The following is a 26,617-nucleotide window of genomic DNA, read 5'->3' as shown; positions in this document are numbered from 1 at the left end:
TGAAGTTATGCTCTCTTGCTGGTGTTTGCCACAGTGAAAACTGATGTAAATTTTCTCTTCGGTTCCTCTGCCATTTCTTTGTTCCTCATTACCACTTCTCCAACCTCACTTCCAGCAGTCTAATGTCCACTCTTTGCCTCTCTTACCTTTTAGATAACTGAGATAAAATTCATATCCTACCCCACCCCAATGTATTTTAATTACTGCTGGCTAGTTTTTAAAGGTGTTCCACTAATCTTTACCACGTTGTACAGTTTTGTGCCTTCCCTTGTCATCCTTGGCTGCTTCACTCTCCCTTCAGTATGATATATAAGAGTGCCTTCCTCTGGAAACTGCTGTCGCCGAAAGTCTAGGGTAGCGCAAGTACTGGGTGGGCAGACTCCTAGTCCTCCCAGGTCGAACTTCAGTATCCCACAATGTCTAGTCCTCCAGTATCCCACAGTTCCTCAGTGTGACGGAGCGAGCGAGCGGGCGGGCAGGCAGACATGGCGGACTCGGACAGCTGGGGTGAGCGCGGCTTTTTGTGTGTCGGGTTTAATGGCGCTGAGAGGTTCCTTCTGACTTTTCTTTCTCCTTCATTCCTCTATTTTGCCTATTTCACTCTCCAGACTAATAACCAACTTCAATTTTCTTCGCAGACGACGATTTCCAGACGCAGGGGCCGGTGAGCAAGCCCGTGATCGTGGACAGATGGGAAGGCGAGGACGAGGAGGAGGATGTGAAGGTAAAGAAAACACTAGACCTGGGCCTGAGCCAGCTTGGGACCCTGGTCAGCAGCAGTCCTGGGCCCAGGCAACCTATCCCGCCGCCGACCGTTTGTCGTGGCCGAGTCTGTCTCTTATTATGCTAAAGGTGCTACACAAATGTAGGTTCATGTTTAATTTCTGATGGGAGTCGGGGCGTCACCGTTGCTCCCACATGGTTCATGCTGATGGGGTGAGTGGTAGAGCCATGCTTAATACCACCTGTTACATATTCTGTTTCCTTGGTTATTCACCCTATGTTCGTGGAGCCTGAAGTTGGCACTCTTCAACACCTGCAAAATAAATTCCAATCCTCCGGTTCAAAACCTGGGATAGATTCACTTCTTCCCGATGTATGTAACGTTTAACTCTGAATGCTGTTTGTTCCTCTAATTCCATTATTTGGTCCATCCTCCGAGGTTTTGCCCACTGCTGCCAGCTGTGCTTTCAGTTGCCTAAATCCAAATTAAACTTCACAGCCTTTCTATTCTTTCTCCTGTTTTAATGTGCTTCTTAAAATCAGTAATTTGAACAAATTTTTGGGCAGTTGTTTAAAGGTGGCTTAGTGTCAGTTTTTGCCCTTTTTGATGGAGTGATGGAGTGTAATTTCCAGTCATTTATTGGTCCTTTCGAGGGTATCAATCTTCTCGTGTTTGTTTGCTGGACTTCAGAGATGTAACCTTTTTGTCATGGTAAACCATGTGTGTGTTGAATGGTTGTGGTCCCATCTGCTTGGCTTTTCTGTTCTTCCACTGGTATTGATGTAAACCTACTCTCTACCTTTTGATAATTAAGTTAACAACGTAGCAACAGAGAAGCTCTTCCATTGTGCTTACAGACAATAATTAGTCACTGTGTTGTTTTATAGGGGTCAAATTTGAGTGGAAACGTAGTTTTGTCTAGTTTAGGAGTCTCAGATTTCTCTATCCTCTGGAATTATAGCAGAGAAAGAGCAAAGTAATGTAATTTTTTAAAAAACTAACTTCAACCCAAGTGCATGTTTTATTTATATGTTCGAAAACATTGCCATTGTATCGTTTTACTTCCCACATTAATTCCAAAAGGTTATACAGAAAACACATTACTCCCACCATTACAAAGGCTGGCACTGCTTAATTCTAGCGTCAAGGGTGTCAAACTCCATTTACATAGTGGTTAGCTATTCAGGCACTGAGCTACACATGCTTGACATCAGGATTTTTTCAGCTGCTTTCCAGTGTATTCATGTGTTTTACCTGTTTATTGGGCGGGGGGGGGTACAGTGTATTGTATAACAATTCATGTTATGCACTGCATGGTGGCAAATCCAGTCCCAGTGATGTGAAAGCATATTGATCTTCTGGTGCATGTGGTAACTGTCAAATGAAAGGAACATCCTGTGGATGCTGGCTATCTGAAGTTGAAACAGAAAGTGCTTGGAAAACTTGTTGAGTGTGTCAGCATCAGTAGAGAGAAACAGTTGCCTTTTTGAATCCAGTACAGTCCTTTGCTTCCATTTTTCTCTCCAAAAATGCTGTCAGACCAGCTGAGTTTCTCTAGCACTTTATTTTTATTACCTGGTAACCGTGTTGCATCAAAGACAAAAGATTTCCACACTTTTTACCCCCATAGCAATCAATGTAGTCCGAAGATTTCTAAATTGGAAGGAAGCTAATGGTCCTCAGTGTTTACTGTGCGTATAAAACTCCCAATGCAAACAAATTTCCGTTATCACCCAGGGGTTCCCCCTCTCATACTGGAGCCATGACTTTTTAAAACTAGTAAGAATGACATGTTAATTATTAAACCCCTTCACATACACTGTCCAAAACCACATGCCAGTAGCTAAAAATCCAGGCTCTAAAATAAATACTACTAATGCATACATAAATCACACACCTTACATTAAACAAGTAAGTGTTCTCAACTAGTAATGTTACTAAGAAGTTTTGAAAGAAGTGAACAGTATGGTAATGTGATGTTAAAACGTTACATTTAAAAGCTGTAGTGTACTTAATCCAGAAAAGAAACATGAAATCAATAAAATATTGGAGATGAAGGAAAGATAAGGATAAATATGGCATAAATAAGCTTGCTTTACACAAATCCAAATTAGAATAAATTCAACCTTGCACGTATGAGATTTAGGCTATAACTGAGATGGTTAGAGCTGGGAACTAAATCTAACAGGTCAGCAAAAGAGGAACAGCTAATGTTTGTGAGGAGTAGCCTTACTTATTAAGGATGAAATTACTTCAAAAAATTCATAAATATTCCAATAACGTAAGTAATCAGTGGAGACTTTTCTTTTGAATTAAGAAATAAGGGAAGGCTTTAAAGACTAGGAGGAATTGTGTATTATCCCTATGATAATGGAACAGTGTGTTGTACAAATGCAGAAATTAGATAAGTTTTTAGCTTTTCTTAGCTTTAGATATGCTGGAGTGCATAAATGGGAACCCAAACTTGGGTAGAGTCTAACCCATGTCAGAAAGCAAGGGAATTTATAGTTGCGGGAAACTTTCCTGAGTGTATAGAATGTTCTAAAACGAGCAAGGATTAGGCTAAATTTAGTAAGTTTATCGTTGAAGTTTTTCTAATAGTGTGGTGCTGTTGAGCGTGAATACTATATAGTGTCTGTAAGAGAGAAATATGAAATGATCACTGAAATTCCAGATTTACTCAATGCAGGAGAGAGACTGCCCACAATAAATCTAGTATAATGGCATGTTTAATAGATGTTCTGAAAATAATTCAATGGAATAGACCAGTTAATGCTCCTTTGGTTCAAGAACTCGACCTTGTATTTCTATTTGGTTGAGACTGGAAAATGCTTATAACTTGAGGGACACCTTTCCACATTGATCATGGCTGACCAGAAATTTGTAAAGTACAGGATGAACATGTACCCACCATCAAAATTACCCGTTGAGCCCCCCAAACAACCACGACCACACATACGCAACCCGGCCCCGTGCCATTGATGACATTTAATATCACAATCTTTCAGACTGTAAGGAATAGTGCCTGGGAGAGCCAGCACAGTACATTGCCAGTGGGTGGAACTGGTCCGTGGATTGGAAGTTTGATACTTCATCCCGGAGCACAATCCAGTGGCAAGATTTGTTTTGCTGGGTTGAATTGACGGTACATTCAGGAAGTAGCTAGCGCTTGTTACAACGAAACCATGATAAAAGATTTCTTCAATCCGACACTATCCAAAATTGTAACTCACTTTATTATAATCCTAGTGATAAACTGAGCATACTAGAAGATACATTGCCACATTCCTTCAGTAAAGCTGTTCTGGTGATTTGAAATGCAGGAACAAGGTTGAAAACTTTTAAAATTGTCAGCAAAATCAGGAGTGGTTTTGCTGACCTTTGTAGAATGGTCACTTGATGTGTCATCAGCTTGAATTTGAACCTTGAGCTTAGTGCTGAATGCTATTGTGCAGCTGTAGACCACAGTATAGTTGGATGCAATAAGCCTCAAGTTTTTGTAAATACAATCATTTATATCAAAGTTCATAGCAAAAAAAAAACAAAGTAATGCAGACCCATACATTTCAGTTGCAGGTGCTCAGCAGATTAATGTGTCAATAGAGAGCAGAATAGTTTTAGTCTTTCAGGTTGATGACACCTCATGAGGATTGATCTAGTGTTGCCTATTTGAGCTTCGAATAACATGCAGTCAAACAATTAAATTTAATCCTTCCAGATATGGTTTATGACTCGAATCTGTCAGTAATGTGGTATGAGCAATTCCATTTGATGGGAAGTGTCACAGGAATATGTCAAGACATTTAAGAATGAAGCAACATGCAGACTCCAGGGATACACAATGATTAAAATACTGATGTGCAATGTCAGTTGTGCAATAAATTTTGGTTGTGTAACTATGCTGTCATGTGATCAATGTATTTAAATCTCAGCTTGATGACTGCATGTGTATGAAAGAAATAATGTGCCACCTGAGAAGGGAGAGATTATGTGGAGCTTTCAACATGAGCATAGATAAAGGTTAAATAGCATGTTTCTGTATTGTTGAAATTTTATATACCTTTGTGTTGGATAGATGATGCAGTCGTTTGGAAGTTAGAATGGGATTTTCGGTATCTATAAGTGTTGAGATAGTTTGTGTAGTTTTGATAACTTTTCGCACAATAACACTATAGGTGATGTAAAGAACAGAACCGAGTGATTTAACTTTTATATAGAAGTTAAATCACTCGGTTCTGTTTTCTAACTTTTATATAAAAATTTAAAGGGTGACTTCATATTCCTTACCTGCAGAAGAACAGATAGTGTGTTGTTTTGACAAATTGATAGGAGTGTAACACTTTGTCTCTATTTAATGGGTATTAACGTTGTTCAGATAGGTAGTGGTACACAGTATTAAATCTGGAGAGATAAAAAAACAAGGGAATTTGGGCAGGATGATTAAGATACGTGCATCCATACAGTGAGATTCTGAAAAGTTGTAGACTGACACAGGCAACTTAGAATGTACGGACAGAGGTCCCTGATGGTGGCTGGAAGGGAAATACGGTGATTAATAAGGGATCCTGTACCTTAATAGACAAGGCCTCAAGTGTAAGAGCTTGAAGCTTATATTGGAACTGTATAAAAGATCTGTTTCATTGCAGCCTTTCAAATTCTGGTCACTACATGAGAGATTGGATGAGATGGAAAGGATAAAGAAGAAATTTCTATACTGGCAACATTCAATGAAAGTTTTACTTCTGAAGAAAGATTGGATATGATGGGTTTTCTTTAGAACTGATGAGGCAGGGGTGGGGCAAGATTTGATTGAGGTGCCCAAGGTTATGATGATTTGGACAGAGTAGGTAGGAAACCCTGTTTTCGTTGAAAAGCTAACTGACCAAGGGTCGTAGATTTGAAGTAATTGTTTGCAGGATTAGGAGGACCTTGAGTAATCTTTTCACTGGGAGTCTATGGCTCACAATCAGAAAAAATGGTAGCGGCAAAAACCCAACTTGTTGAAAAAGAGATGCACTGGAATATGCACTTGAGGTGCTAATAACAGGAATGTGAGGTTAGGCTAGGTTGCGTAATCTTGTCTGGTATAGACACAATGGTCTAAATGATTATCTGTGCTATAAACCTGTGTTTCCATGAGATGATATCTTTGTTGAAGGTATGATTCCATAGGCAAGTAGATATTGTGGTGATTTCACATCAAATACAGATGATTACAGACAAATGATGAGAAAGAATTTTGCTGTTCTATAGGCCTGTTTTCAAAAACTTGCTGTAGTCACTTAACGGTCATTGGTTGAACTTTAACTTTTTCTTTGGCCAGCTGGATGTCAGTCAGGCATTGAAATCTGTCTTCATCCTTGAGTCTCATGTGCAATTGCTAAGAAATCCACAAGGGGGTGTTACAACTGCATGCTTATGAGTCATTGCAGAAAGACGCCTGCTGTTTTAGCCAGCCCCATACAATTTGTCAAGTTATGAAAAATCACGGGTTTTCAGAGGCCTTGAAATGTTTGCAAGATTTTAAAATGTGATATAATTTAATATTGGGCATTGGTGAGTTTTCTCTTGAGTTGGCTCATGGCCTGTAAATTTGTTTCCAAACTGTGTGGAGCCATGTGGTGAATGCTATCCCTTGGTGACATGTCTCCCTGCTCTAGGTAAATGAATATCCTGCATAAAATTGAATTTGTTCATTTTGGCATGAGTGAGGATGCCTTGTTAGGGGTAGGTCATACAATTTTTTTGTATTTCCCTAATGGCATTTAGTGGACTGACTAGAGAAAATTAGATATTTGGGTTTTGGTGTGACTCTACAGCATCAGATTGTTATGAGGAAACACCCAAGATTGTTAATCCCAATCACTGCTTTCATGGAGGTTGGAAAGGAATTCCTGGAGTTTTGTTTTCTTTATTAGCTCTCAGATTCTCTCTCTGTATTTTTACCTCTTGAAATGTATGGCTTTTGTGTATTGGGCAGACCACTCTTCATACTTTTTCTATACTTCTGTAGAAATGTCCAAAAATAAGACCTTGCATATTAATATTTGTTGCTTTCATTCATGCAAATGTATCACAGTGCTAGCCACAAAGACAGTCCTAAATTGGGTGTTAGCATAATTCATAGCACACTTAGTATTATTTAGTGATTGTTGTCTGTTTGCCAAATTGTATCTAATATTGGGCCTCGAGTTTTGCTCATCGATGCAGAGCACCTTGTGAATGGCCAGTTGGATGTGGTGTTTGACGCAGTTTGCCAATATTTGGGGCATGCAAACTCCATGTCAGTATAATTCTGGTATGCATATTACCAATTACAGAGATACCAGTATGTTAATGAGGTTTAACCTGGGGTGAAAATGAACTAAAGGTAATGTGCAGAGGGATTAGGAAAAACATTACTAAGTAATTTTTACCCCCACTGTTTCTTCTTCTTTACTCTGCTTGAGCATTTTGAACATTCTGATATGTTGGTACTATTTACAGAACAGAAATGGTCATTCAGCCCAGTTGGGTCATGCAAGCCTTGGTGTTTCACACTAACTACCTCTGACCCTTCTAAGCCAGTTGACCTATCCTTCTATTCGTACTGATTCATCCTACTTTCATTCTTTTGTTCTCCTATGTTTATGACCTCCAGTTCGGTTTTCCTGCTGTTGGAAAATGTTCTGCACATCTAACCAATCAAAACTTCTCATAATCTGGAAAATTTGTCCGATCACCCCTCAGACCTATTTGTCAATCAGTTACTTTTGTCATTTTGCATTAATGTTTACTTCCCACCAATTTTTACCACACTGTGTAACACTCTTGGCATGCTTCAGTTCCACGGAGGAAAATCATTTGGTGCCATACCATACCACACCACTGTAGAAATCCTTCTGTAACAGGTGAATGTGTTAACAGGCAGTAGAGTGATCTGTTCCTAGTCATTGTTATTAATACCTGCCTTTTACCAACAGAGGCTGCTGAAGCCACTAACAGAAGTCTGCAACTATCAGTTGCCTCCCTGTTTCAGGATTGCAGGGGCCAGCTTTACCTCAGCGGCTAGCCTGAGATCAGCTCAGTATAGACTGTGGATTAAGCGATGATCTTTTGATCTGTGGCTTAATCACATGCTGTGGTGTACTCCATAAAGAAGGTACACTAGGCTTTAAATGATCTAGTGGTTCCCTTTTGCAGTTTACAAAGTTCATGACCTATTTCCTGCAGAGATCTGCTTTTGACAAAACTGTTACAAGTGGGCCACAAAAACTAAAAAATTGTTTTAAAATTTATTTACACCCATTTTCATTCAGAGGAATGAAGAGTAGTAGCTTAAACACTTCTCACTTTTTTGTTTCCATAGGACAACTGGGATGATGATGAAGAGGAAAAGAAAGCACCTGTGAAACCTGGTAAGCATGCAGATTTCTTAATACCTGAATTGGGAGGTAATGTAATGTAATGGCTGCTTTTAGAATTCTGAGAGGAGTAGTTGGTGTGGATTATGATAAACTAGTTCAGTTTGAAGAGGGGTATTCTATTTCCAGCATTTCCTTTCACTGAGCAGGTACCCAAACAGGCTCCAAAGGAAACAGTGGAATGAGTTAGTAGTGATTCATTCAAATTTAGCAATATTTTGAGATTAAATAATTTGCGTCATGATGTGATTAATGTAACGCTGTTAGGAGCAAGTGACTGTGGACCTATTTTTCCCAGACTCTCAGTCACTGGGAGTTTTCCGAATCTGATGCCTGGGACTGTTGTAGACTCAACTACAAGGATTGACCGTTGTGATCAGACACTGAGTCCCATCGTCACAAGTTATCAGTGGCCTTAGGTTTTTCTGTGGCTCAGTTGGTGGCGTTCCTGCCTCTGATTCTGAACAATCAAGTCTCCACTGTAGTTTACTTCAAAATCAAAATTCATACTCCCAGTATAGTACTGATAATGAGCTGTACTATTGAAAGCTCAGTTTCTCAGGTGAGGTCTTTAAACCTGGTTTCCTCCCTGGTTGTCTGAAATTATCCTGTGGATTAGTGTGGCATGGTGACTCACTGGTTAGCACTGCTGCCACACAGTGCCAGGGACGTGGGTTCAGTTCCGCCCTGGGGCGACTGACTGTGTGGAGTTTGCGCATTTTTCCCATGTCTGTGTGGGCTTACTCCAGGTGCTCTGATATCCTTCTGAAGCCCAAAAATCTGCAGGTTAGGTGGATTAGCCATGAGAAATGCAGGTTTGCAGGGTGGTTCTGAGTGGGATGCTGTTCAGAGGGTCATTGTGGAGTCACTGGGCTGAATGGCCTGCTCTGACACTGACAGGATTCTATGAATAAACAGTTTTTTTTTCTGTCGGTACCTCGGCCAAGTGTTATACTTATTCAATTTCACACCGTAATTTTCATGTTTTCTTCAAGTTGCCCATGCTTTTATTAATTTGTGGGATGTGAATGTCGCTCACTGGCCACTATTTAATGCCCATTCCTAGCTGCTGTTAAGAAGGTGGTGCTGAGCGTCATCCTTGAACTGCTGCAGCCCACTTGCTGTGGGTTGACTCTCAATGCTATCAGAGAGGAAATGTCTGGCCTCTCAACGGTTAAACCAATGTTGATGCACTTTCTACTGTAACATTTTGAAAGTTATTCAGCACAGGCCCCACAATTTTGAAATAAAAAGAAAGGTGCGTTTTATTGGATATTTCTGTTGAGCTTGAAACAGCAAGTATAAAGATAATTTTAAAGCATTTACTTCTCAGTGTGATAAAACAGTGTATAACTGTCACTAACTGGGGGTTTTGACTATTCTGAAATCCTACAGTTGAAGTCAAGACAGAAAAGAAGAAATTAAGTGACCGGATTAAAGAAAGGGAAGAAAAAGAAAGGCAACTGAAGAAGAAAAAGCAAGAGTTAAAAAATGTAAGTTGCTTCATATCCATCAGGATGGAATATTCCACTGGTCGAAGGATTCTTTATCTTTACAATGCTACAAACTGCTGCAGAATATATTTAACCAGTACAGTATAGACTACTGGGTAAATTGAACTAAAATTAAAGGATACAAGACCTAAAATGCCACACTTCAGGCATTCATACCTTTTTTTTGTGTTCATTTGTGGGGTGTGGGTGTTGCTGGCTGGCCAGCATTTATTGCCCATTCCTAGCTGCCTTTGAAATGAACAGCTTGCCGGGAAATTTCAGAGGGCAGTTGAGAGTCAACCATATTGAATAATAAGATCCGTTTGGCATGGAAGCAGGCCATTCTGCTCAGAGTCCACATTGACCCTCCAAAGAGCATCCCACCCAGACCCGACCCCCTATCCTATTCCAGAAACTCTCTTTTTCATGACCAATCTGCCTATGCAGTACATCTTTGGACTGTGGGAGGAAACCCACGTAGATGTGGGGAGAATGTCTGTGTGGAGCCCCCACAATTACCCACGTATGAAATCGAACCCGGATCCGTGGTGCTATGAGATAGCAGTGCTAACCACTGAGCGTCATGCTGCCCTGCTGGGGTGTGGAGTCATATGTAGGCTAGACTAGAGGATGATGGCGAATTTCCTTCTATAAAGGGCATTTATGAGCCAGGTGGGTTTTTCGAACAATTGGCAATAGTTTGAGTCCTGAGTAGATTTTTTTAAATTCCAGATTTTTGTTTAAATTTGAATTCAAATTCCACAATTTGTGGCGGCAGAATTTGAAACCATCTCCTCAGAACATAGCTGAGTTTCTGGATTAAAAGTCATAGTGCTAGGATTAATTGTGATAGATGATATCACTAGGCCATCAGCACCCCTAGAATAAAATTCAGAAGTGAACAGCCGGCCTGCTTTGCCATGTAAGATTATACCTGATCTGGTGGTGATCTCAACTCTCTCTTCCTACGTGTCAGCTGTAATCCTTGATCTCTCTTGTCCATCAAAAAGCTGTCTAACACAGCATTGTATATATTTGTGGACCTAGCCCTCACAGCTAAAAGAGGGGAAAAAATTTCTTAAAAATATTAAATTGTGCCCCATAGTTTAATTTTTTCCACGATCGGAAACATCATTCTGCTGAATAGCCAATCAAGTCCTCCTCAAATCTGTGAACAGCAAGTTTTGAGATCTGTGCCTGTGCAACGTGCATGTCTACTGCAGGAAACAAGTATCATTCAGTATCTTTCCTTTAATGTTGCAGATAAGCGATGATTAGATACTTAGTGGGGGAAAGCATTTATAGTATGTTTTGCGGGGGCAAATGAATTCATGAATGGTACAAAGGGCTTAACAACATGTTTTGATAATTTCACCCTTTGCTCTTGTAAACTGCAATATGAATGGACCCAACTTGTTCAATCTTTCTTCACGAGATCCCAGAATGAGTGGAACTTGATCAAATGCCTTTAGCAATTCAAATACACCACATGATTTATATCTGCCTAGCTTGTTGATTCCTCAAAGAACTCTCTCTAAATGAGTTGGACCAGTTTCCATTCACAAAATCATGTTGACTGTCTCATCCATTATGATTTTCCCGAATATCCTGCTAAAGTTTCCTCCATAATGGATTCTCACAATTTCCTATGACCATTGTTAGGCCTACTACCCTATAGTTTTTGCTTATCCTTCTTGAGTAAAGGTGTTACACTAACTATTTTATGTTGGTTATTTTCCAATCTGCTGGGACCCTTCCAGAATCAAAGAAATTTTGCATGTTTTTAATCTTACTAGATTTGTTGCTTTTTAAAATCACTGAAGCCACTTCCCTCATGATACATTAAAATCTATGTATTTGTATGTAACTGGACAGTAATTCAGGGAATGAGAGTTCAACTCCCAACATAACTTCAATTTTATGTTTCTTTTAAGCTTTTATATTTACCGGTTTCACTCAATATGAATGGCGAACATACTGTCAGAGAATTACAAAACATCCAAGTAGTTAACTAATATCCTTTTTGGAAAAGAAATCTAACATCCTTACTTGGTCTGAACTTGTGCATAATTTCTATCCCATACCAATATGTTTGACCTAATTTATTTCTGAGATGACCTGGTGAAGTCCCACTTGTGGTTTTTGTGGCTATGAGCCAGCAGTTCAGGAAGGCAGCTGCCGTTATCAGCATTTCAAGGCAACATGGAATGCATAATAATTGCTGGCCTTACCAGTAGTGCCCATCTGCTGATGGTGATTTTTGGAATGGTAGGCAGAGACTTTGGGGAAATAAAAATGACTGATACAATGTGTTAATGGTGTTGTGTGGAAGTATTTCCATTTTGTGTTCTGCCTGTCCAATTTTCTGCGCCTCTTGTTTTCAGTTGGAGAAAGTAGCCGAACCAGTGGAACTTTCACCAGAGGAACAACTTGCAGAAAAACTCCGACTAGCCAAGCTACAAGAACAGGCAGATCTAGAAGTAGCAAAGGACACATTTGGTAAGGTGCAAACAAATTTGTTAACTCTTTAGAAACCTCAAGCTCATCAGTGTTATTTTATCCAATTTTGCATTGGCAAAAGCTCCAGTATAATTAAGTTTATAAACATACAGCTAGGAGCAGTAATAGACCATTTGGCCCTTGAGCCTGCATTGCCATTCAATAAAATCATAGCTGATTAAGTTGTGTTTTGAATTTCACATTCCCACCTACCTCCGATGATCTTCAGTTCCAAACTAGATTCTAACTCCATCTTGGTGTCAACAAGCACAATTTAAACTTTTATGTGGTACCTTGTGAAATGAATTCTGGAAAACCGAATACAGTACATCTGCAGGCTCCCTTTTATCCAAAGCACTTGTTGCGCTTTCAAAGAATTCCTGTTAATTGTTTAAACCTGATCTCTACTTCATGAGGCGTTGTACTGACTCTTTCAGATTGTCTCATGTTGTTCCAAATGGCCATCTAAACGCCTTTAATAATCTCCATTCCTGTCTTGAACAGAGGTGTTACATTTGCTATTTCCCAGTTTGTCGGAACTTTTCCACCATTTAGCAAATTTCGGAAAATCAACTGCCACTTCAGGATATTAAATTGGATAGGGTTCAGAAAAGATTACCAGGATGTTTCAGGGAATGAAAGATTTGAGTTGTGAAGATAAACTGGGACTTTTTTCACCTGGAGTGTAGCAGTTGAGGGGTTGTCTGATAGTTGCCTTTAAAATCATGAGGGGCATAGATAAAGTAGTTAGCAAGGGTCTTTTCCATTCGATGGGAGAGTTCAAAACTAGGGAGCATTTGGGTGACCTGCAGCATGGAGTCTTGTCCTTTGGCCCAAACTGGTCTGTGCCAACCAAACTGTCCATCCATGCTAAGCCCATTTCCCTGCACTTGACCCATAACGTTTTCAACCTTTCATACCCATGTATTTGTCCAAATGCCTTTCAAATGTTGATAATGTACCCACCTCAACCACTTCCACTGGTAGCTCATTCCACATGCATACCACCCTCTGTGTTAAAATAAAAAGTTTGTCCTCCAGTTACCATGTATTCTTTCCCCTTTTACCTTAAACCGATGCCCTCCAGCCCTCGATTCCCCAACCCTGGGAAAAAGACTTGATACATGCACCCTATCCATGCCTCTCATGATCTTATACCTGTCTATAAGATCCCCCTTCAATCTCCTATGTTATAAAGAAGAAAAACCCTAGCTTGTCCAACCTCTCCCTATAATTCAGTTCCTTGAATCCTGGCAATCTTTGTAAATTTATTCTGCATTCTTTCCAGTTTAACAACTTCCTTCCTATAGCAAGATGACCAAGACTGTACACAGTACTCAGCAAGTGCGGCCTCACCAAGGTCACGTACAACTGCATCGTAACATTCCAACTTAAACACTCAATTCTCTGACAGATGAAGGCCAGTCTGCCAAAAGCCTCCTTCACTGCCCTGGCTACCTGTGAGTACACTTTCAGAGAACTGTGCACCTGAATGCTAAGGCCCCTCTCTTCCACTGCACTCCCTGAAGTTCCTACCAGTCACCATGGATCTCCTACCTTGATCTGACTTTCCAAAACGCGCTACCTCACATTTGTATATATTAAACTCCATTTGTCATTTCTTGGCCCATTTCCCCAGCTGATCAGGATCCTTCTGAACTTTATGATGACTTTGTTCACTGTCTACGATATCGCCTATTTCAGTGTAATCTGCACGATTAGTATTTATGCCTTATACATTCTCATCCAAATAGATAACAAACAGCAATGGGCCCAGCACCGAACCCTGAGGCACACCGCTGGTCTCAGGCTTCCAGTCAGATAAGTATCCTTCCACTATTGCCCTCTGCTTCCTACCATCAAGCCAACTGTGCATCCAGTTTGCCAGTTCTCCCTGGATTCCATGTTATCTAACCTTCCAGAGCAGCCTACCACGTAGAACCTTATCAAAGGCCTTACTGAAATCCATATCGACTATGTCTACCGCCTTGCCCTCATCAACCTTCCTGGTCACTTCATCAAAGAACTGTAGCAAATCTGAGAGGCATGACCTCCCACACATGAAGCCATGCTGACTCCTAATCAAACCCTGTCTTTCCAAATGTACGTATAGCTTATCCCTCAATCTTCTCAAGTAACTTACCTACCACAGTTTTTAAGCTTACTGGTCTATAATTCCCAGTTTTTTTTGCAGCTCTTGAATAAGGGCACAATATTCATTACTCACCATTCTTGCGGGACTTCACCTCTGGCTAATGACGATGCAAATATATCTGCCAGGGCCCACACAGTTGCTTTCCTAGCCTCTTGCAGGGTTCTTGGATAGATCTGGTCAGGACCAGGAGATGAATCCACCATCATGCATTCTAATACTTCCAACACTACCTGAACTGTGATAAACTACTGTCCCCAAGATATTGCAACTAACTTCCCCAAGTTCCCAAGTCTTTATGCCTTTCTCCACAGTAAACATAGAGGAGAAATATTCATTGAAGACCTTGCTCATCTCTTACATGTCCTTTTCTCTCTCTTTAGTTATTCTTTTTCCTTTACCATACTTAAAGAATCTCTGTCACCTGTTATGCCCCATTTCCTAAGAGTAGGTCAAGTTTTGCCCCTTCCTGGGTAGGACCTTCTATATACTGCTTGAGGAAACTTTCCTGAACACATTTAACAAATTCCATCCCATCTAAACCCTTAACACAATGGCAGTCCTAGTCTTTGTTAGGAAAATTAAAATCCCCCACTATGACAATCCTATTGCTCCCCAATCTCCCTGCACATTTGTTCCTTTAATTCCAGTTGACTATTTTGAGGGCCTATAGTACAACCCCAATGATGTCACCATCCCCTTCTTATTTCTTCCCTTCTTATTTCTTAGGTCCACCCACAAAACCTCACTGGATGATCCCTCAGTTATTTCATCTGTGACTAATGCTGTGATACTCCCTTTAATCAAAAATTCAACACTCCCCTCCTCCCTTTCCTTCACCTCTGTCCTGCCTAAAACACCTGTACCCTGGCACATTTTTAAGCTGCCAGTTCTGTCCCACCCTTAGTCACATTCCTGTAATGGCTATAATATCCCAGTCCCACATACCTATCCATGCCCTGAGTTCACCAGCCTTACCTGTCAGCCCTCTTACGTTGAAATAGATGCAGTTTAATCCAACAGGCATTCCTTGCTCCCTGTCCTGTTCTCTCCTGACCTGTCTCTTCAACTTGCTATTTCTGATTACTGTATCTCCTTCCAGCCTCACACTTGCCTCCCTGCTATTTAGGATCCAGCCCCCTTGTCAGTCTAGTTTAAAGCCTCCCTTGCAGCATTGCCTGCCAGGATACTGGTCTCCCTCCAGTTCAGGTGCAACCTGTCCCTCTTGAACAAGTTACCTCTGCCCCAGAAAAGATCCTAATGGTCCAGGAATTTGAATCCCTGCCCCCTGCACCAATTGTTTAGCCAGGTGTTCATCTGCCGTATCATCCTGTTCTTACCCTCGCTAGCATGTCGCACTGAAAGTAATCCAGAGATTACCACTTTTGAGGTGGTTTTTAACTTTTTTCCTAGCTCTCTGTTCTCACTCTGCAGGACCTCATCCCTATTTCTACCTATGTCATTTGTGCCAACGTGCACAATGACTTCTAGCTGTTCGCCCCCACCCTGAAAACAGTCTGCAGCTACTCTGAGACATCCTGGATCCCTGTTCGTGGCCACAGAATCACCTATATGTCCTCCTAGCTATCGAATCTCCTATCATTAAGGTCCTGTTTACCTTTACCTTTTCCCACTGCATCCCAGATCAAGTTGCAGTGCCTCCAACCTGGCTACTAGTGCTTTCCTCTGATCTGGCATGCCTCCCCACTCCCCAACAGTATCCAAAACGGTATACTTGTTTTCAAGGGGAATGGCCAAGGGGATTCCTGCACACAGTGCCTCCTCAGTTTGCCTTTCGCGGTGGTCGCCCAGTCTCTGTCCACACATTAGATGTGACCACTTCACTAAAACTCTTATCTGTGATACGCTCAGCATCTCTGATGATCCAAAGTGCATCCTGGAACTGATCCAGCTCCAACTCCTGAACGTGGTCTCCCAGGAGCTGCAGCTGGGTGCACTTCCCACAGGTGTAGTTATCAGGGGTGATAGAGGTCTCCCTGATCTCCCACATCCTGCAGGAGGAGCATACCACTGCACTAACTGCCATCTGAACTGCTGTAAGATTAAGAAGAAAGTTAAAAGGACTTTACCTGAGCTTATGTGTACTTTTTGCTGAGCTGCTGCTCATCGAAGCCTATCATGCCAGTGCCTTACTTCTCACTCTGCTACCAACAAATTAGCACGTCTCTCTCACCCCTTTTTTCTGTTGAGGAGGGAGGGAGGGAAATACTACATTGATGTTTTTAGGGTGAGAGGGGAAAGTTAATGGGAAATGAGGGGCAACTATTTTACACTGTGGTTCTTGTGTGATAGAGCCAGAGGAAGTGATGGTGCAAATGCATTTATAACACTTGTAAGACATTCGGATAAGTACATATATCGGAAACGTTTGGAGTGATATGGGCCAAGGACAGACAAGTGGGACCAGTTTAGTTTGGAAGTGTGGTCGGTGTGGACTTGTTGGACTGAGGTGTATGTTTCCATGCTGTATTACTGTGCAAGTCCATCAGGTTTCTGAGACTTGTCAGCCTGCAGCTCCTCCAGTTTGCTCAGCACCACATTCCTGGTAATTATAACTTCACTGTGTTCCTCTCTCCCTTCTGTCTCCTCGTTAGATACTGCTGAAATATTTTTGTATCCTCCAGAGTGAAGATCGAAAAGTATTTGCTCATTTCCTTCCCTGTTCTCCTCTTATCTGCTATTAGTTTGCCATTCTCTCTCTGTAGAGAACTGTTACTCTCTGCTTTTCCTCTTTGAATACCTGTAGAAACATGTTTTATATTTCTAGCCATCTTCCATTTACATGTTTAGTTTCTTCCTCCTGGTTAATCTTTCGCCATTCTCTGCCATGCTTTTTATTCTGATCAATTATTTGACCTGACATACACATGAGGTCAATTACGTGCATTTTCTTTAAATTTGACGGTTTCCTTAATTGCTTTAATTAACTATTAGTGATGAGTCCTTCCTGCTTTTAGGTTTCAGAACATGATGTTGTAAGAAACTAACTTGAAGGTGTGCCTCTTTCATGTTGAGGGGTGACCTGATAGAAATATGAAAGATTGAGAGGCCTTGATAGGCTGGATAGTTGGAGTTTTTTGCCAGTTGGAACTGTCAAATACTCGAGGGCATAGGTTTAGGGTGAGAGGGGTAGAATTTAATGGAGAAGTGCGAGGAAAGTCTTTTTTTAAAAAGAGTGTGGTAGCTGTCTGGATTATGCTGTCGGGCATGGTGATAGAAGCAGAAATGTTAGCAAAGTCTGCTTAAAAGGAAATTCGGACCATGTACAGGCACATGTGAGAAAAAATGAAAATCTGGAATGTTGTTTAATTGACTGTGGGATACGTTATCTGACTGTAAGCGATGCCCTACCATATTCGCCAAAGATAAGTAATTGATGGAGGGTAATCTCAAGGAAGAGAATGTCAAATTTCTGTTAAAAAGAGAAGGGTGTTGTGCATCTTAAAAAGTATTAAAGTAGATAAGCCTCTGAGTCCTGATGGGACCTATCCCAGAATATTGAGGGAGAAATGAGAACAAATTGCTGGAGTATTGACAGACATCTTTGTATCCTCTTTGGCCATAGACAGGGTCCCAGAGGACTGGAAAATAGCCAGTGTTGTCCCATTGTTTAAGAAGGGGAGCAGGGATGATCCAGGAAATGGCAGGTTGTGAGCCTCACAGTGGTAGGGAAATTATTAGAAAAGATTCTCAGGGACAAGATCTATATGTATTTAGAAGCAAGTGACTTATTAGTGATAGCCAGCATGGTTTTATGCAGGGAGGGTCATGCCTAACTAACTTGTTTGAATTTAATGAGGAGTTGATGAACATGATTGATATGGCAAAAGAGGTTGATGCTGTCTACGTGGACTTTAGTAAAACCTTTGACAAGGTCCCTCATAGCAGACTATGAGAAGTCACAAGCTTAAGGGGTGAGCTGGCAAGAAGGATGCAGAACTGGCTAAGTCATACGAAACAGAGCAGCGGTGGAAGGATGCTTTTCAGAACAGAGGTTTGTGATTAGTGGTGTGCCACAGGGATCAGTGCTGGGACCTCTGCAGTTCATGGTCTGCATAAATGATTTGGAGGAAAATGGACGATGCAAAGATTGGAGTTGTGGATAGTGAGGGGGATTGTCAGAAGATGCAACAGAATATAGATCAGTTAGAGACATGGGCAGAAAAACTGCAAATGGAGTTTAATGCAAATTTGAGGTGATGCAGTTTGGAACATGAAGTACAGGTGGAAAATTACAGTGAACAGCAGACCCTTAGAAGTATTGATATGCAGAGGGATCTGGATGTGCAGGTCCACAGATCACTGAAGGCAGACCTGCAGACAGGATAAGGTAGTAAAAAAGGCTTATGGCTTGACCTCATTGGAAGGTGTGTTGAGTATAAGAATGGGCACGTTATGCTGCAGCCTTATAGAACTTTAGTTAGGCCACACTTGGAATATTGGATACACTTCTGGTCACTGCATTACCAGAAGGATGTGGATGCTTTGGAGAGCGTACAGAAAAGGTTTGTCAAGATGTTGCCTTGTATGGGGGATTTTAGCTATTAGGAGAGGTTGGAGAGATTGTTTACTTTCACTGGAACGCAGGAGGCTGAGGGGGTGACCTGATGGAAGCTTTTAAGATTGTAAATGGCATGGATAGAGTGAAAAGTTTGTGGCTTTTTCCCCCAGGATGGAGGGGTCAATTTCTAGGGGGCATGGGTTCAGGGACGGGGGTGTTTGAAGGAGATGTGCAAAGCAAGTTCACACAAAGGGTGATGAGTGCCCGGAACGTGCTGCCGGAGGTGGTGATGGAAGCAGACACAATAATAACGTTCAAGAAGCACGTGGACGAATGCATGAATAAAGGAATATGGATCCTGTAAATGAAGACAGTTCTGGGTGTGAGTTTGCTCGCTGAGCTGGAAGGTTAGTTCTGAGACGTTTCGTCACCATTCTAGGTAACATCATCAATGAGCCTCCGACAAAGCGCTGGTGTTATGTCCCACTTTCTATTTATCTGGTTAGGTTTCCTTGGGTTGGTGATGTCATTTCCTGTGGTGATGTCATTTCCTGTTCTTTTTCTCAGGGGATGGTAGATTGATTTGGAGCCAATCTGCCATCCCCTGAGAAAAAGAACAGGAAATGACATCACCAACCCAAGGAAACCTAACCAGATAAATAGAAAGCGGGACATAACACCAGCGCTTCGTCGGAGGCTCACTGATGATGTTACCTAGAATGGTGACGAAACGTCTGGGAACTAACCTTCCAGCTCAGCGAGCAAACTCACATCCAGAACCTCAACCTGAGCTACAAACCTTCTCATGAAGACAGTTTTAGTATGGAAAGGGCAAAATGTGGTGGCGCAGGCTCGGAGGGCTGAAGGGTCTGTTCCTGTGCTGTATTGTTCATTCGTTGTTCTTCATTCCGTGCATTAAACAACCTCCTTATATACCCAGTGTGGGTTCGTTTATTGAGCACCACTTCTTGGAGGTAAACCTTAGCTGGGAAAGGGGGTGAATTCAGGCCATTTGTGAAGTTCAATTTATACTTTACAAGTTGTAAACATGAGCAACAGACTGGCTTGTATATCAAGTCATGTCATGCGATTAGTAGGAAAGTTTTGGCAATAGTACCATTGACATGTTCAGTGAGTTTGGGTACGGAAACGATTATGTTGCATATTTTCCATGAAAGAAGGTGCCACACCAAAGTGGTAGAAGTTATGCACTCTGCTGAAGCAAATAAAAGACATGCCTCTTTATTACATTAGGAGATATTTGTAGGACTATGAGGAAACAGCAGATGAATGGGACTATCGGATAGTTCTTCGAAAGAATCAACAAAGGTACTGTGGACCAATGGCCTCCTGTGGTATATAATTTAGAAATTGTGAACAATGGTACTGTATAATTGTGGTAAACAGTGATGCAGTTCTTTTGCTATGCTGTAGATGGAGCTAAAACACCATGAACACTCCTTGATTGTATTGTGTCCTTGTGACGGCATCTAGGTTCACATTTAATCACATGGTAGCGTTTTAAGCTTTTTCTGGATTTAAAGGAATTGGATTTTTCCCTATTGCTTTTTAAATCTTTTATTTGTTCTGAGACAGAGCTATGTGGCTACAATCCAGTCCATGATTTAAGTGTTTGTCTTAGTCTTTTCAAAAAGCAGGCCAGATATACAACAACGATGTTACTGTCAGAGTTGAAAATAAACGAGGGTAGTAGGCAAATTCACACTGAAAATTTAAATTGCAGGTGACCATTGCAAGTCATGCCTATACAGGGGAGGGGCAGATTCAGAGGGAGTTGCTCCTCTTTGGTGAGTTTCTGCAGTGCATCTCGTGAATAGTGCACACTGCTGTGGCTGAGAGCCAGTGGTGGAGGGAGTGAATGTTTGTGGATGAGGAGCTGCCCCCATCCAGGCAAGTGGGAAGTACTCCTTCACTGTCCTGATTTGTGACTTGTAGATGGTGGACAGGCTTTGGGGAGTCGGAAAGTAAGTTACTCACCGCAGTATTCCTGACCTTATTTAAAAATCTACTTTCATATTTTTCTTTGTCAAATCACGAATTAAATAAATAACTTTTGAACTGTTGAACTAAAATGGGTGGTGTGCAAGGATTGAATGCCTGCTGGGCAGAAATAGGGGAACTGATTATAATTGGCTGTTACTTGCACTCAAGAAACAAATCCCTAAAGTTTTTGAGCAATAGAAGAGACCTTGGGTATGCCCTTAATATTCATCTGCATATAAGGAAACAAGTCTTCCATATCTCTGTTTAAAAAATGCTGAACTCAAATTTAACTTGGGTGAATAAGACTTCAGACTTGCTGCAAAGGTACTCTACAGGACTACTATTCATGTTGTAAAGTTGCAACGTACTGCTTCTGCACACAGACTGGAATAAAAGTAGACCAGCTGCTTCAGAAGCATGCGTTATTGAACCGCCAGGGGAACTAGCTGAACAAACCCCTAATAACATCAAATACCTCCAGAACTATGTCACTGACCCATACTAATAGACCCTCTGGTTTTTGGTGTTTCTGCCAAAGAAAACTAAGCTGACTGACCTGGAAGAAAGAGTGGGTGTTGTGTACAGTGGAGGAACAGACCCTGATTATAAGGTGTATATAATCCCACTTTGGAAACTATAGTATAGAAGGTTTAACATGCAATAACTAGAACATCTTATTTCTGCAATACAGATTAAAATATGCCATTGTATGCATGGACGTGGTGTCTGTGCTATTTTAGTTTATCAAGAAAGCCACTTTAAAGAAAAGCTAAACAAAAGTACAGAAGGCCGTGTTACTACTTAACTGCATCATCCAATATAGGAGTTAGTGAGAAGAAAATGCCTTGTGAAATCGAACAGTAACCCTTGAATGTGTCTCAGGCAGCTCTGGGTAGGGGGACTATTTTGACCACTGGTTTCCATTTCTACAGTTTTTACCTAAACGTTGATTGCACCCTGTTTCCAGGATGGTAGAGCAGTCTTGTGGAACTGAATGGCCTTCAATCTGAGTTCCTTAACGAGCTTTGGTAAGGCAATGTGATGGATTGAGGGGCTTGAGAAGGCATACGATTGTGGATATAGTAGCAACCATTATTGACCACTTATCATGAGAGTTGCTTTGGCAGGAGTGCAGGATTTATTTAGTTGGAATTGAGTCATGTAAACTCTCTCTCAGAATGTGATCTGACCAAAGTTGGTAGTCTGCAAGGGTGTAAAATACTGGCGATGACTCCAACTTCTACTGATTTATTTTCTTATGTGTCTGCCCCCTGTTGTGTGCAGATACAGAGTCATAACATCATACAGCTTAGAAACAGACCCTTCAGTCCAACTAGCCCATGCTGAATTAATCCCAAACTAAACCAGTCCTACCTGCCTGCAGCTGGCCCATATCCCTTCAAACCTTTCCTATTCATGGATTTATCTAAATGTCTTTTAAACATCGTAATTATACGGACATCCGCCACTTCCTCAGGAAGTTCATTCCACACACAAGCTATCCTCTCCGTGAAAGATTTTTACCTTGTGTCTTTTAAATCTCTCTCTTCTCACCTTAAGAATGTGTCTGCTAGTATTGAAATTCCCCATCCTAGGGAAAAGACAACTACCAATAATTCTATGTATACTGCTCATTATCAGTGAGATGCTGCTGTGATCCCACTTGCTTTAACATAAATGATCACTGTAATGGCTCACAGCTGACAATAGGTCAATTAGATGTGATGCTTAAACTCTGAGGTAGTGCAGAAATTGAGGTAAATGTCAACGTTGTGTGAGTAATAACACTGTAGGGGCAGCCTAGTTTGTCAGTGGGCCAAAATGTCTAATTCTGCTCCTTTTATCTTATTTAGCCTGTTTTACTCCTTCAGAAATAAATGAGATTTTCTTTAATTGTCTTGCGCCAATCTCCTGACAAAAGCTGAATCTTTGGTTTAAAAATCTGGACTTCGGGCCAAATTAGAGCAGAGGTTGGAAGTTTTTATGGCTTTTCACCTTCTTGTAAATTGACAACTTTTCTGTAGGAATTATGAAGAAGTTTTGTTTTGCACTAAACGAAGAAAAGCTTCTCCATCTTTAATGCCTGAAGTTGTGATGATTCTGATTACATGGAGCCTCTATGATAAGCATGAAAGCCATATTTGGAAAAAGATTAGTCCTTGAAATAAACTCCTTACTTTGTGACTCAACTGGCCTCTTCAGTTTCATAAACAATAATATTTTGAGTTGTGTGTTAGTTATTTTAAAACAAAACTGAACTGGGTTGAATTGAATTGTTGCTGTGCAAATAAACTGAAGTATATTAAGCTTTTGATTGTTGCAGTGTTTAATTTATACAAGTTTGTGCTCACGATACTGGCATTGCTCCAAATAGGGACCAAAATTTGAATCTGATGACGACGTGTTGATTACCTGGGCAGCCATTAGGTGACGTGGAACTTGCCCACCCTGGCTTCATGTTTGCACAGCAGTTGGTAGAATACAATTTACATTAAGCCAGAACCTCTGCATCTCTCAGAACTCCCAGAAAGTCTTCCGCCTGACTCCACAAGGCTAGTGTAGCATTGATGCCCACAAAGCATTATTGCAAAAGAGAATCATTTCATTTCCGGTCTTGCAATCTGTCACACTTTAGCTCTCACTGAAGCAGATTTGTTGGCATTAAGGACTGCAGGGTGGAGTATTTTGTGATAGTCTGAATGTTAGACAACTGTCTCCCTGTGAATGTGGAGTGGAGATGTCCTAGTGATAAACCGCGTTCCCTATGAATATAAAGTCAGCAGTCAGCTTAAAAGCTGAAATGTTAAAGGAACGATGAGGATATAACTGAGCAGTTGTAGAATGTTAGACCTGGGGCCACTCCATTTAAAGGACAATGTCAAGATAGTGTAAACTTTTTCCCCGATGGAAACACATTCCTCTGCTGCAGTGATGAATGTAGCAGTTGGAACAGCGTTTTGATGAAGTTCACGGCTGGGCTCTTGCCATGCTGCTTGAGGCTATATGGTGAAATGTGTTGTTTTGATGATTTGACTTTTTCCTGCCTGATGCTGTTAGAAAAATAGTTTGAAGGGGAGAGAGAGAGAAAATTTTGGAAATTTCATTATCAAAAATACTAAGAATGCTGTGATGTTCTGGGAAGGATGGTATAGGACAGATATAAAGTATAGTATTGGAATAGGAACAGTGTTGATGAGGAAACAAACCTTTTGTAAAATTTCGAATCACTGGTCCCAGCTGACCTTGCCACAAGAACCGCCTTCTCCTACTTCCTTCACCTCACTTAATTCCCCTGTCCTTGCCTTTCTCCCTCACGTATATCCTTACCGAAAAATATCAGTAAGGAAATATGGTGTTTGAAGTAACCTGAAAGAGAATAAGTGGGAAATTGATTCAGTGATACAGGTAACTAATCTCAAAGGTGGTATAGATAAAGTCACCATAGTATTAGTGGACCAAGAGGCTGCTGTCATCAGAAAGAGACAACTGGTAGTGGTTTAACCTAAGAGTCACCATGCCAAGGGAAAAGGTTGAGTCTTTCATGGTAAGGCACAGTGGTTAGCACTGCTGCCTCACAGTGCCAGGGACCTGAGCTCGATTCTAATCTTGGGTCGCTGTCTGCGTGGAATTTGTACATTCTCTCCATCTCTGCCTGGGTCTTGTTGGGTGCTTTGGTTTCCTCCCACAGTCCGAAACTGTGCAGGTTAGGTCGACCAGCTGTGGGTAATGCAGCGTTATGGGGGTATGGTGAGATGCTGATCAGCGAATCGGTGCGGATTAGATGGGCCGAATGGCCTCCACCTGCACTGTTATTCCTCTAAGCTCAACCATGTGGAAATGGAACACTCACTGTTGGCATCATCCCCATTGCGAACCAACAATACAACTAACTGAGCTGACCAACTCTTCTGGGTGGAGAAGAGAGAATTTATAAAGATCTGAAGCAATCGCAAGTGGTTTATTACATGTGGAATATATCCTATGACACAGCAATGACTAATTCTAAAATATTTTTACTTCTAAATGAAAATGTAATTTGTAATCAAGACTTGTATGTCAATATTTGAGAATTCTGTTTTATGAGTTATTGTCTTCAATGAAGTAGAAAACAAAGGGTTTCAATTTGGAGATGATTGCTTTAGATTGGAATCAAAGATGGACATAGGGAAGGATGTCCATGTGTGAGCATCATATAAAATAAGCAAACCTGGCATATTCCTATTGATAGACCTCCCTTTGTGTATGAACCTATTTGAGTGCTGTGACCATAACCAGATGGATGTTTCTTCATGTTGGGGCATGTTAAATCTGCAAATAATTTATGACAAATTCTGCTATCGTTTTTCTAATTCCCAGAGAAATTAACTCGAGAATATTAAACCTCTGGTGGTTGTATGTCGGTGTATTTTACTGCATTTATACCAAACAGTTAAGGAACATAGCACAAACTGTTCCCTCGTGTAAATCTAGTTGAATTGATAGTGTTATTTGCTGAAACTGCAACCTCTCTAGAGAAGTGTTACACATAGCTTTGAATCCAGATGTTAGAATAATGTCAGATGGAGGAGAGAGAATAAAATGTGGGATATTCACCAGTGAACAGTTGAAATATGACCAAAGGAAAGCTATTATCCAAAACAATCATTGCTTGAATTACTGCGGGGAAATAATGTTGTAATTAAGGGATAAGCCATAAAATTGCTTCATTGTACGACAAATCCTCGATTCTGCATTCATTTGTTACCTGTATCCAAGGCAGCAGTGGTAGATTTTTGGAAACTGCCTGGGTGGAAGGTTTGCTTGAGTAGTTCGAGAGGGTTTAAACTAGTATGGCAGGGGGGTGGGAACCTGAGCTGTATACCGGAGGTGAGAGTTGATGCAGGTGAGGCAGTAGCAAGAGGTAGACCAGCTCGTGGGAAGGAACCAAGGGATCGGTTAAAGTGTGTTTGCTTTAACGCAAGGAGTATCAGGAATAAAAGTGATGAACTTAGAGCATGGATCAGTACCTGGTGCTATGATGTTATGGCCATAACAGAGACATGGGTTTCTCATGGGCAGGAATGGTTGCTGGATGTTCCAGGGTTTAGAGCATTTAAAAAGAATAGGGAGGGGGTGTAGCCCTGCTAATCAGAGAGGGTATCACAGCTACAGAAGCTTCCTTTGTTGAGGAAGATCTGCCTACCGAGTCAGTACGGGTGGAAATTAGAAAGAGCAAGGGAGTAGTCACCTCGTTAGGGGTTTACTACAGGCCCCCCAATTGCAGCAGGGAGATTGAAGAAAGCATAGGTCGGCAGATTTTGGAAAGTGTGGACGTAGTAGGGTTGTTGTAATGGGTGACTTTAACTTTCCTAATATTGATTGGAACCTCCTTTTGAGCAGAAGATTTGAATGGAGCTGTTTTTGTAAGGTGTGTTTAGGAGGGTTTCCTAACGCAGTACGTTGACAGGCCGACGAGGGGAGAGGCCATTTTAGACTTGGTGCTTGGAAACGAGCCGGGGCAGGTATCAGATCTTGTGGTGGGAGAGCATTTTGGTGATAGTGACCGTAACTGCCTCACATTCTACATAGCTATGGAGAAGGAGAAGATTAGGCAAAATGGGAGGATATTTAATTGGGGAAGAGGAAATTAGATGCAATTAGACATGAGTTAGGAAGCATGGACTGGGAGCAATTGTTCCATGGTAAAGGCACTATAGACATGTGGAGACTGTTTAAGGAACAGTTGTTGCGAGTGATGAATAAATATGTGGCTATGAGACAGGCAAGAAGGGGTAAGATAAAGGAACCTTGGATGATGAGAGCGGTGGAGCTTCTCGTCAA

General features: G+C 41.2%; 1 protein-coding gene across 1 annotated transcript in view; it reads left to right on the top strand.

Moving 5' to 3' along the window:
* The first annotated feature begins 441 nt into the window (after positions 1-441).
* Positions 442-26,617, top strand: part of LOC125467371 (eukaryotic translation initiation factor 3 subunit J) — a 38,172-nt gene continuing 11,996 nt past the window's right edge. Inside the window, exons 1-5 of the mRNA XM_048563110.1 lie at positions 442-507; positions 639-724; positions 8,073-8,121; positions 9,523-9,620; positions 12,005-12,119. Coding sequence (XP_048419067.1) covers positions 486-507; positions 639-724; positions 8,073-8,121; positions 9,523-9,620; positions 12,005-12,119 — 370 coding nt within the window. The 5' untranslated portion in view covers positions 442-485. The remainder of the gene's footprint in view (positions 508-638; positions 725-8,072; positions 8,122-9,522; positions 9,621-12,004; positions 12,120-26,617) is intronic.

The sequence above is a fragment of the Stegostoma tigrinum genome, chromosome 33, assembly GCF_030684315.1.
Source record: "Stegostoma tigrinum isolate sSteTig4 chromosome 33, sSteTig4.hap1, whole genome shotgun sequence".
Classification (NCBI taxonomy): domain Eukaryota; kingdom Metazoa; phylum Chordata; class Chondrichthyes; order Orectolobiformes; family Stegostomatidae; genus Stegostoma; species Stegostoma tigrinum.
The sequence above is the reverse complement of the archived record's forward strand: the minus strand, read 5'-3'. Positions and strand labels throughout refer to the sequence as shown.